This window comes from Eptesicus fuscus, chromosome 9 (assembly GCF_027574615.1).
Source record: "Eptesicus fuscus isolate TK198812 chromosome 9, DD_ASM_mEF_20220401, whole genome shotgun sequence".
NCBI lineage: Eukaryota > Metazoa > Chordata > Mammalia > Chiroptera > Vespertilionidae > Eptesicus > Eptesicus fuscus.
In genome coordinates this window covers 46,024,729-46,037,926 of record NC_072481.1, presented here as the reverse complement: position 1 = coordinate 46,037,926, position 13,198 = coordinate 46,024,729, and the positions used below count along the sequence as shown (strand labels likewise).

Below are 13,198 nucleotides of genomic sequence, written 5' to 3'. Positions count from 1 at the left end.
TGAAAAGACACATAAAACACTCCATAGCTGAACTGACTTTTTGACTTCACATAGCTAAATGTTTTTAAATCTACATTTGAACTTTTTTTAAATTTCTTTATTGATTAAGGTATCACATATTTGTCCTCATCCCCCCATTCCCATCCCACACCCCTCCCCATGCATGCCCCCACCCCCCTGTTGTCCTTAACCACTGGTTAGGCTCATATGCATGCACATAAGTCCTTTGGTTGGTCTCTCCCCTATATCCCCACCCTTCCCTACCCTAGCCAGTTTGGCTCAGTGGACAGAGGGTCGGCCTGCGGACTGAAGGGTCCCAGGTTAGATTCCAGTCAAGGGCAGGCTCCTCCCCCGCCCGGGCCCTGGTCATGGCACATGCAGGAGGCAACCAATCGATGGGTTTCTCTCACATCAATATTTCTCTCTGTCTTTCCCTTTCTTCCACTCTCTCTAAAAATCAATGAAAAAATATCCTCTGGTGAGGATAAAAAAGAAAGTAAGTTTGGCAAAATCCTGAAGTAAAGGAAACTGGTTAACTTTGACACTACTAGTAATTCTGGGCAGGTAATCGAACCCTGTAAGTGTTCAGAATAATTCTTGACACACAGTGTTAGCAATTAATATTTAAACTGACATTTTCTAAATATATTTGAACACAAAGTCTGTTTTCTGATCTAGCCATTAAAAGCACTGCATGCTATATACATTGAGAAACAATGTCATAGAATAAATACTCCACCATATCAGTCATTTTAGAAGTTTGTGGCTCTAGACTTTAACTGAAATACAGGCAACCTAATAGTTTGAATGTGGGACAATTCCTCTGGTTTCTCTGTAGCTGGCAAACAAGGTTTCAACTGTCAGCTTCCCGAGGTTTCAGTTTCACCAAATTAAGACAGAAATGTGTGCACTGTGTGAACTAGACAAAAACAGCTCTGCAGTGGAAAGAGGTTTGAGCTAAATTTCACAATCCATTTTTTGTTCATAGAAAGCAGTATGTTCATCAGCAAACTTAAAGATGATTCTGGATTCCAGCTTGTTAAAGTACAAAATTGTGCAGTATTTTGTGTGTGAGCATCTGTATGTATTTTCTTGGGTAAAATATCATAGTTATCATCAAGGGATCCATAATGCCTAAAAAGGTTAGGAACCACTCAGTTTTCAGATAGGTCCATGTATTGTTTAAATACATATTAAAAATCAAACAGTATCAGGGCACATGAATACATGGTGAAAAGTAAGTCTCCCAATCCTAATGCTTACCCAGAGTCAACCACTGTTACCAGTTTTTTACATTCCAAAGATAGTTTATGCATGTGTTTCTAAGTATATACAGTAATATTATGCCATCCCTCTATTTTTGCATAAATAATACGCACTGTACACTATACTACAAATAGCTTTGTTCACTTGGCAGTTTACGTTGAGATCTATTCATATTATAACATAGGTACATACCAAATATGAGACATTCCTATGATAGATACTTAGATAGTTACCAATGTCTTGCTCTTTATAAATAATGCTGAAAATAAATATCCTCGAAGCTATATCTTTAGGCAAGAAATCTAGCAAAGAACTGTTGAAGCAAAAAGTATAAAGTCTGTTAAACTGTCCTCCAAAGGTTGTGCATTGTATACTCAACACTTATTTCCCACACACTCAATACAAGATTTTCAAATTTTCTATCTTTGTTAATCTGACAGGTGAAAAATGGTATCTCCTGGCTTAAATTTTTGTGGCCTATTATGAATGAAAGAACCTCTGGTTTCAGATATACTTATAACAACTTCGTCATGGACAGAAAAGGCATCATCAAACTGGAACAATAACGGAATTCTATTAGGAACAAGCTATTCCCAGAACTCCAGCTTACCCACGGCTCCCACTCACCGTCTAGCAGCCAGTGCTGATCCTGTCGGTTCTCCAGCTCCGACAGCATCATGCGTGTGATCACGTGGTCTGGAACCAAGCGGCCTTTCTCTATGTACTGCTTTGCCACATCACCAACTTCTGTTAAAAAGACCGGAGAAAAGAGATTCTCAGAAAAAGCTTCAAAAATAAAAATAAAAACCTTACAAATTCTTTTTGGACACTTTTGCCTTCTCTCCCATTCCTCCTGGTTCATATGGGGGCGGGGAGAGGTTTTAGAGTAAAGTTTTAAATATTGCTTCAGCAATGGTGGCACTGTCTCCCTCTTGCCTCCCAAAGAATTATAAAAGCAGCTCTTGAAGAAATAAAAAGAATATAAATTAGACATAACGTGAAAATAAGAGTAGGAAACAAAGTTGGAGTCTGGAAAGAGGGTGGTACACAAAAGGCCAGGAAGGAGTCCTGGCGACTCCCTGAAGGTGAGCCAGAAACTGGATACTGAGCCTCCCAACAAGTCATGGTAACAAGGAAAAGTGACCAACCACACGACATAGTATACAGAAGATTGAAGGAAGCTGCGAAGCACAACCATTCCTTAGAGACCCAAGGGAAAACATTTCCATTTCCACGGTTCTTCTAGAAAGAATGCTGGATAGTACACACAACAGGTCTGTATCTTTCCCGGAGGAAATGGGGGAATAAGGACACTTATGTAACACCTTAATCAATAAAGAAATTAAAAAAAAAAAAAGATGAAGTCATCTGCTCCCCAGGGAACTGTTAGTGAACCGTGAGCCAATGAAGTTTATAGAAACATAAAGCTGCATTATATTACTGGGTGGGGGTGGGGGAGCTCAAGAATCATTTTCCCCCACCTTCACCTTGAATTTAAGGTAAAGCCTTTCCTTCTCAAGGCTGAGTCTACTCCTAACTCCAACTTCCACACTGAAACATGAGCTGTGAAGAGCTCCGTATCACTCCATCACTCCTACTGGACCAAAGTAGCCCAGTTAGGCCCCAGGAGATGCGTATTCAATAACTCCCCGAAGAAGCAGAACACAAAAGACAAGCACATTCCTGAATGTGGCTGAACATGAATGGGAAAATATTGATTGATTGCATACTACGTGACAGGTAATATTCTAGAGAGGTGGCAGTAAAGAAAAGTACTGATATTTAAGCAGTATTAATTCCCTTAAGAGCAACACTAGCGATCATTAACTTAATACGTACTATGTTCCTTTAAATATTGTATGTGTCATTTCATTTCATCCTCATATATCCTCACCTTCACCTGGGAGGTAACAGCCATTTTTTTATGACAGCTTTTTGAGACATAACACACACCACAACATTGACCATTTTATAATGTATAGCTCAGTGGTTTTTAATACATTCTCAGCGTTGTGCAATCATCACCACTCCCTAATTCCAGAACATTTTTATCAGCCCATTAGCAGTCACTCCCCATCTCCTCCTCCTGATAGCATGTGGCAACTACTAACCTGCATTCTGTCTTTAAAGATTGGCCTATCCTGCACATCTCACATAAACAGAATCACACAACATGTGGTACTTGGTGTCTGGTTTCTTTCACTTCACAGAATGATTTCAAGGTTCACTCATGGTGTAGCATGTATCAGTACTTTATTCATCTTTATGGCCAAATACTATTATTCCATTGTACTGATAGAACATATTTTGTTTAGCTATTTGTTCATTGAGGAACATTTGGGTTGTTTGTTTCCACTTCAGGGCCATGGTGAATAATGAGGCAGTGAACATTCGTGCACAAGTCTTGGTCTGAACATGTGCTTTCAGTTCCCTTGAGTAATACCTGTAGGGTATGTATGTTCTGTATCTGAAAAAATCACTTCATAGTAGGCTTGGAGTAACTGACAAGTTTGGTGCTGTCTTACTCTGCAATGGTCAGGCCAACCAGCCCCAGAGCCCTATTCTTAGTCCCATCCAACAAACCTTAAGGTAGATATAAACAAGTACACATCTTCCGAGGTGAGAGACCAACATGTGAAATGGCACCAGACATCCCATGAGGAAAGCGTAGGTAGCAGCTTCTTTGGAAAAGAGAAGACCCAGAGGAGGAGATGATAACAATTTACCCATGACCTGATACTCGATACATGGGAAAGGCATTATTTTATTCAAAGCCTAGGATTTAGAATTAGGACTAGTAGTGGGGATTTCAAGTGGTTCAAAAAAGTTGCCTAAGGAAGTGTCTGAATGGAGACTCAAACACCGCCTAGGAAGGGATACTGCAGAGGGGCTCTGACAACGGGACTCGGGATTGGGCAACATGGTTTTCCAACTATTTTGGGCAGCCTTGGCTCTCTCAGGCAGGACAGGTATGTCCTCAATCTGATTCCAAAAGCAAACTTCCACCACATCTCTCAATCCCCACCACGAAAGCCTGCAAAGGTCAATAGCCAGAGCAAAATGGATTTAATAATAGATCTACATCTGAATGAAGACCTTGCTCAACAGCAAACAGTAATACAACGTGGGTCAGAAGACAGAGGCCCATCCCGGGAAACATGACCTTCACCTGCCCAGGTCAGTTCGCTGGGAAGAAAAGGAATATTATTAAGTGCTAATGCTAGCACGTTTGGATACAACACATGGCTGCTCCAATTTTTCAAGTAGAATTCCAAAGAAAGGCTGCAGACAAGCACACATTGTCTTCTTGTTCTGATCGCCTATAAATTAAGGGCAAACTGGACAGAGCTGGACAAGTGTTCACAAAGCAGCAATTCCCCAAGATGACTAGCCAGATCACCAGAAACAGATAACAACTCAATGTCCTTTTATTTTCTTTTTAAGTATTTTTATTGATTTCAGAGGAAGGGAGAGAGAGACATAAACATCAATGATGAAAGAGAATCACTGAATCATTGATCGGCTCCTCCCATAAGCCCCACACTGGGGATCAAACCCGCAACCTGGGCATGTGCTCAACCACTGAGCCATGGCAGCTGGGCTCAATGTCCTTTTAATTGTTCATGCCAGAAAACACTGAGAATAAAAGAACCCTGTAAAAACAGCTTGATTCCTTCATAAGGCTGCCTAGAACCAGGAGAAACCATTGCCACTCCCAGTATCAGCCCTTCTTCAAAAGGTCATTGAAAATGCCAAAGCACACACACGCACCATCTGAGGAGTGGTCAAAATGAACTATGGCTTTGTGATTCTGCCAGCTACAAGTTCTTTATCCCCCTACTCTTAAGAATATTTTGATACTGAAGTAGTTACTTGAAAAAGATTAATAAAACAGAAAAACTTCATTCTATAAACTATTTATCCTTGATATCACTTTGAGGAATCTCTTTGGGTTAAAAAAAATAATAATAAGCTTTAAAAAAAAATCTTGGTTAAGAGATTAATACCAAGGACCTTTAGAGGTGAGAATTATGGAAGAAACTCCTAATTTTAGGGGAGGGGGGGTGGCACTTAACTCTATGACTCATTTCGGATGTCCAGTATCCACCCTTCAGTTGGCCTTGCTTAAAAGCAGGCTTTGTTTTCCTTCATAACAAAAAGACATGGTCTTAAATCATTCCGTGACACTTGCTATTGGTAGGTATGAAGAATATTCTGAGTCATACTTCCTGGGTTCAAATTCTGACACTGCCATGTAAAGGCTTTTAAGACTTTGGTCACATTGTGTGTTTTGCCTCAGTTTCTTCATCTGTAAATAGGGAATACCATCACCTACGATTGTTTTAAAAGTTGTATGTGGTTAATATGTGGTAAAGGACTTGGAATAATACCCCTTTGCAAATTTCATTCAAGGATATGGAGACAGTATTTTGCTCGTATATGGCAGGTGTTATTCTCAGTAGTTTATATACATGAACCCATTTAATCCTAATATCTAGGAAGTCGATGTTTCCATTTTCCCCATTTCATAAATCAGCTGAAGCACAGAGGTTAAGTAACTTGCCCAAAGTAATTCAGCTAATAAATGGTGGAGCCAGAACTCAAACTCAAGCAGGCTGGTACCAGAGTTCCTTTTCTTTACCACTAGTCACACTACATTATCTCTGAATGTTTGGGGAGCATTTCCTTGAACACAAGCACTTTGAAGGTTAGAGTACGTGCGTAATTTGTGGTTTATAAGAAAGATATATGGTCCAAAGTAAGGCTCAGAGCTCCCCAACGCCTTGGAATTTCCTGAGTGGTAAGAGCTATGGGAGCATCTTTCATTAATATTTGGTCTCTTGTCCTTAGTTCCTGAAGATGTGCCGGAGCCCTAAGAGTGAAATGGTGTCTTGTTATTCATCATAAGCCCCATTCCCACAACTGGGTTTATAATAATGGGGTGACTGTTGGAAAGCACCTAAGGGTGGGCACTGGTTGCCAGAGGAACAACCATGAATAAAGGGGTATACTTTCACTCCCACCCCCTGACTTCCTGGAAGGGGAAGAGGGGCTGGAAGTTGACTCAATCATCAGAGGCCAATGAGTCAATGAGTAATGCCTATGCAATATGCCTTCATAAAAAAAACAAAAAGAGGGGGTTCAGAGAACTTCCAGCTGGGGAAGCACAACACTTCAACGTGCCAAAACCCAAACTCCATGAGGACAAAAGCTCCTTTGTTCGGCACCTTACTCTCTGTATCTCTTCATCTCCCTGCTGATTTGTGTCAATTAATATATTCTGTAATAAACCGATAATCTAGTAGGTAAATGGGTTTCCTTAATTCTGTGAGCTGGTCTCGCAGCAAAACCCAAGGCAGAAGTCGTGGGAACCTCTGATTTATAGTCAGGTCAGAAGCACAGGTGACCAACTGGTCTGACAATCTGAACGAGAGGGTGAACTTACAGGACTGAACCCTTTAACCCCGTGGTCGGCAAACTGCGGCTCACGAGCCACCTGCGGCTCTTTGGCCCCTTGAGTGTGGCTCTTCCACAAAATACCATGGCCTGGGCAAGTCTATTTTGAAGAAGTGGCGTTAGAAGAAGTTTTTAAGTTTAAAAAATTTGGCTCTCAAAAGAAATTTCAATCGTTGTACTGTTGATATTTGGCTCTGTTGACCAATGAGTTTGCCAACCACTGCTTTAACCTATGGGATCTGACCCTGGCTCCAGACAGACAATGTCAGAATTGAGTTGAAATGTAAGACACCCGGCTGGCACTGAAAAATTATTTGGTGGTGTGAAAACTCCCTCTCCCCCTACACACACACACACACACACACACACACACACACCAATGTTGGAAGTTGGGTGCAGAACCTTTTAACCTTCTGGAATAGTGAAGCCCCTGTCTAAAGGGACAAGAGCATAGTGAGAAGTGAGTTTCTCTGGCAAAACTTACCTACTTGGTGATCGTACGCCCTGTGGGGAAATACCTGGTCCTGCTCTGTGCAACCACTTTGCTCTCAGTAGGCACTATAGCTTCAACTAAGTAAATAAATAAATTTACAGCATGTATTTCTTCGCAGCTACTTCCTACGAAACTCTAAGTACCCTGCAATCCTGTACCTACTAATTAGTCAACCTCTCCCCAGGGCCCTCTCCCTCATCTAATCCATCCTCCACACAACTTCCAGAGGAACTTTCCCAAACCACAAGTCAGCACAGGTCACTTCCTCCTCCAACACCAACAATGCATTCCCTGGCCTGCAGGATGGCATGGGAACTCCTTAGGCTAGCCTTCAGAATCACTCCGATCTGGCCTGGAAGCACTACTCCTCAAACCTCACCTCCCACCACAGAGTCCCTTTATCCCCGACCCTTTTGCTGTGCCAGGCACAAGCTGAGAAAGACTGTGCTCCCTCCCCTCAGGCAGTGTACAGTCGCATGGAGGAAAGGCAGGTCGGGAGGGAGGCAGTGCTCTGATGTGATGTGCCCAGGACAGGGATACAGAGGTGGACACCTCGATCCACGCTCAGACCCAAGGAAAGCTTCCCACCCTAGAGCTGGAATTGGAAGGGCTAGCAAAAGCTGGCTGAAAGAGGCACCCTTCAAGTACTACATGTGCCAATCACCTCAGAGCCAATCCTTCAGAAGTAGAAAATCCCCTCTTCTACAGTCCACCAGAACCTGGGCTGAAGCTAGTCTATAAATGATTCTGTACAGATTAGAAAGAAGATGCCCCCTTAGGAAGATACCCACTCCCTCAGGCTGACTCGACTGTGTGCCAGGAAACAGCTTGGTGGACAGAACCAACCTGGACTGCAGGCCCCATACACACCCTTTAGCCCAGTGCCCTGCCATATTCCTGTATAACCATATGTGGTTGTATCTGTACCTACATCTTACTCTTCTTGTTAAGTGGAGATTGTTTACATATCCTCCATACCAGATCATAATTCCCTTGAGGGCAGAGACTATTTTAAGGATCAATAAGGGCCATTCTACTTGAGATACTATTTGAAGATGCTGTCATATCTTCGGGCTCTGTTTTCCTGTACCCAAGGTCCTACAAATTATTAGATGAAACTCTTTTCACTATATCCCCTGTCGTATCTTGTATCTACTGTATTGTTCAACAGTCATTATAATCATAGTTGTGACTTTTAAGGCAATAAAAACTCATAAAAACCATCTCAACCACACAATGAGGATTATGAGCAGCAATGTTTCCTTTAAATGTTATCTTATGGTCTTAATTTTTGCCAGGCAGGCCTTAAACAACTGAGTAAAATAAATTTATTGAATTAAGCAACACTCTGTTATCTGATCAGTCTACATACATGAACATTTAGTTCTCACAACTATTGCTTCAGCCTATACAAGCTGGTGCAGAAATATCATTACCACAGGTTGCATTTGGATCCCAAGCCTGACCTCCTGACAAGAAATATCTGTTCCTACAAGAGATGCTTGCTCCCGCTGAAGCTATCTGACATTTTTAAACGCCCACAAAATGTGTATGAGTCAACTTTTAAAGATGTCTGAGCTTACAACTCCAAAATATTCTCTAACAAAAGAAACAGAAAGTTTATCACCCCAAGTGAGGGTTTATACTAGACTAGACCACCCCAAAACACATGCTGCCTGTCTTTGAGCCGTCGCTCCTTCTGGGTGTCTGGGTGATACAGACAATCTTTACCCTAAAGGTTTTCTGATAAATCACAAGACATTAGGGATTGTAAACTATTTCTAAAGAAGGTAAGAAGGACAGGCTTATAATTTATTTAATACAAAATAATACTATAAAGTAAACTATAAAGCAAGACTTTAATCCTATTCATTCTTTATTCCTTTGCACATCAGACTAAGATCCCCAATCAGTGATCATATGTCTCTCCTGAGGAACAGTGACTGCAAACAGAGTACACCTGTCTTCAACACCTTTCTGTTGCTATTAATCTCAGGGAACAATATTTAGCTCATCATAAGGTGTATTAACCAAAGAAAATTGTAGCTAAAGTTATTTGAATCTATGACCTATATAATTAATCATTTCCTAAGTCAAAAGAAGGTTAATAGAAAAAAATTTTTAACCTAGATTTGAACCAAAATTTATGTAAAGTACAAATGTGTATCTCTTTTCCACTAATTGTGAGATTAAAAACAAAATTATGATATGATTTTTTATAAAGGTACAATCGACAAAATATTAAATTAGTTTCAGGAATACAACATAATGATTTGATATTTGTATATTAAATGCAGAATAATCAACACAATAGGTATAGTTAACATCTGTCATCATACAATTAAATTATTTTTCTTGTGATGAGAACTCTTAAGATCTACACTTACCAACTTTCAAATGAGCAATACAGTATTATTAACTACTAGAGGCCCGGTGCATGAAATTTGTGCACGGGGGTGGGGGGAGGGAGTCCCTCAGCCCAGCCTGCACCCTCTCCAATCTGGGACCCCTTGAGGGATGTCCGACTGCCCATTTAGGCCCAATCCTGGTCAAACATCACTCTCACAATCCAGGACTGCTGGCTCCCAACTGCTTGCCTGCCTCTAACCACTTCTGCCTGCCAGCCTGATCACCCCCTAACCACTCCCCTGCCAGCCTGATCAACACCTAACTGCTCCCCAGCCGGCCCAATTGCCCCTAACTGCCCTCCCCTGCCAGTCTGGTCACCCCTAACTGTCCTCCCCTGCTGGCCTGGTCTCCCCCAACTGCCCTCCTCTGCCGCCCCGGTCACCCCTAACTGCCCTCGCTGCTGGCCCGATCGCCCCTAACTGCCCTCCCCTGCAGGCCTGATCCCCTCAACTGCCCTCCCCTGCAGGCCTGGGTCCCCCCCAATTGCCCTCCATTGCTGGCCTCATCTCCCCCAACTGCCCTCATCTGCCAGCCTGGTCACCCCCAACTGCCATCCTCTGCTGGCCTGGTCACCCCTAACTGTCCACAACTGCCCTCCCCTGCAGGCCATCTTGTGGCGGCCATCTTGTGTCCACATGGGGGCAGCCATCTTTTTTTTTTTTTTAATACATTTTATTGATTTTTTACAGAGAGGAAGAGAGAGGGATAGAGAGTTAGAAACATCGATCAGCTGCCTCTTGCACACCTCCTACTGGGGATGTGCCCGCAACCAAGGTACATGCCCTTGACCGGAATCGAACCTGGGACCCTTGAGTCCGCAGGCCGACGCTCTATCCACTGAGCCAAACCGGTTTTGGCGGGGGCAGCCATCTTTGACCACATGGAGGTGGCCATCTTGTGTCTTGGAGTGACGGTCAATTTGCATATTACTCTTTTATTAGATAGGATAGTCACCATGCTATATATTACACCCCATGATTTATTTACTTTATAACTGGAAGTCGGTACCTTTTAACCCCCTTCACTCATTTTGCCCACCCTCATCATTTCACACCTCTAGCAATTATCAATCTGTTCTCGTATTTATGAGCTTGGTTTTTTTGTTTTGTTTTTAACATATATTTTTATTGATTTCAGAGAGGAAGAGAGAGGGAGAGAGAGAGAGAAACATCAATGATGAGAGAGAACCATTGATCAGCTGCCTCCTGCATGCCTCTTACTGGGGATCGAGTCGGCAACCTGGGCATGTGCCCTTGACTGGAATGGAACTCGGGACCCTTCAGTCCACAGGCCGTTGCTCTATCCACTGAGCAAACTAGCTAAGGCTTTTGTTTTGTTTTTTAAATTCCACATATAAGAGTCCATTCTAATTGATTTATTCTTGTTATCTGCCTTTTAATCATGGGAAAATACTCTTAAAACCACTGAAATGGCTTCATCATGAGGCAAAGAGTCAGCATGATACAAGGAATTACATCAGACTGGGAATCGAGAATCTTGGCTCTCAGTTCTGCTTCCGCATGACTGCGCACATCAATGTGCTTTACTTATTGTGCCCTCAAGCTTCCTCCTCTGCACAGGAGAGCTAAACCCCTCTACCTCTATCATCTCAGAGGTGAATTCCAATTTCCTGTACCTGGCTTTGTGGGCAGGTGGGAAGGTGAGTGAACTAGCTTTCCCAGTATGCCTCAAACTACACTAATGTCCTTTTATTTGTTTATTTTTGTTGCTAATCCTTCACCCGAGGATATCTTTTCCATTGATTTTTAGAGAGAGTAGAAGGTTGGGGAAAGGAGGGAGAGAGAGAGAGAGAAACATCACTGTGAGAGAGACACATCGATTGGTTGCTTCCCCAACGTGACCTGAGGACCAGTGATCAAACCTGCAACCCAGGTACATGCCCTTGACCTGGAATCAATGTGCTGACACACTAACCGCTGAGCACACCAGCCAGGGTACATACTCGTGTCCTCTTAATCATGAGATTCCACCTCTGCAGTGATGTAAGGGACCTCAGAGGTTAAGAAAAGTTTCCTTGCTTTCATGGGCAGCCAAGGCATGGATCATTAAACCCATTCTAGATGTGAGGAGTGGAGTCCGGACCAGAACTCCAACCTGAATCATCTGTCAGCATTCTATCATTCCTTGCCTGAAGACTTTCTGGAATAAGGGCCAATGCTTTGTGACGCCTCTTTGCTCTTTTCTCTCTAGCCAGACTGGATATTTACACTCCATCTAATTTTGTAACTTTAGGTCCAGAAACGTGTTGGCTGTGGGTGTGTTTCTATAATAGCCAAGATAAAAATATGCATGGACAAAAGCCACGATGACTTTGGGTAAGGGAGCGGCTAGCATTACTGAGAACGACAGTGACACAATAGCGAAGCACAAAGGATATCCAGCAGATTCTTCTTCCGTAAGCTTTCTCATTCCACCAGCAGGTCCGTTACTATTTGACCCTCCACACGGATTCAAAGAATAAAACAGTGCAGTAATCCCATTTTAAGATGTTAAATAAATCATGAAAGAGTTGGGGTTACATAAGCTAAAAAATATTGGATGTCCTACATCAGGAGTATTTTCTTGGCCCAGAATAGGAACACATGCACTCATAAGTACACCATGAACATCTGGTGTAGGACCATGTGCCGCCTTATATAAGCAGCAAAGGAGAAAAAGCAGATTGGGATGGAGGCAACAGACGCTGGGCAAGGGAACAAGTGGGAAAAGGCAAGTCATCTGAAAGGTCTGCCAAAATTATAGATGAGTTTTAGACCCAAAATGCTTAAGCATCTCCTCAAGCCCACATTCTGCAAGTCTGCTTTGATGTCCAGCAGGCACTTTCAGTCCTGAGGAGCAGGGCCATACTTCAAATCTCTTGAGCTCTCTAGATTTTCTCTGCCTTCCCTATAACCTTATCACAAACCCATTACCAGTCCCATTCAGAGGGCAGGGAGGAATTTCACTTTTAAAGCAACATAAAAAGAAATTCCTTCCCATTGCAGAAGGCCTGGGGTGTGGATCTGGCTGTGCCAGACACCTTTTCAGCTGCCTCTCCATGCAGGTTCTTGGCTGCAGATCAGCTCCAGGGAAGCTGCTGTTTCCTCCAGTGCCATCTGCTCAGACGATGGGCTGCTACTGCTGCCATGAGGGACTGGCCTCCATCTCTCTCCCTCCCTCCCTCCCTCAGTCATAGCTCTCTGGCAGTGCTCTGGTGGAGAACTACAAGGACGCCAAAGATGTGCCATGCTCACCAGCCTACCAGAGCTGGCAGCAGACCTTCCTGCAAACAAAGGGAAAGAGAAGGAGACATAGAGCTGATGCTAACATTCTTTTCTGATGGGGCTCCCAGTGGGAGCATAAGGTCCACTGGGTAGGGCAGTGATGGGCAACCTTTTGAGCTTGGTGTGTCAAACTTCGCCAAAAAAATGAGCATAACTCAGATAGTGTGTCACTTTGAGGAAAAAACTAACTCCAAGACTCTAGTCGCAAATGTTTCATCCTCAGGAGCAGCAAATGTTTCATCCTCGGCATGCGGCCGCGTGTCATCAGAAATGGCTACGCGTGTCAGTG

General features: G+C 42.9%; 1 protein-coding gene across 4 annotated transcripts in view; it reads right to left on the bottom strand.

The window, feature by feature from the left end:
• The window catches only part of AK4 (adenylate kinase 4), a 60,185-nt gene that overhangs the window by 22,719 nt on the left and 24,268 nt on the right, over nucleotides 1–13,198 (bottom strand). For all 4 annotated transcript variants that reach the window (XM_054720893.1, XM_054720895.1, XM_054720896.1 and 1 more), the window contains exon 3: nucleotides 1,894–2,013. In XM_054720893.1, coding sequence (XP_054576868.1) covers nucleotides 1,894–2,013 — 120 coding nt within the window. The remainder of the gene's footprint in view (nucleotides 1–1,893; nucleotides 2,014–13,198) is intronic.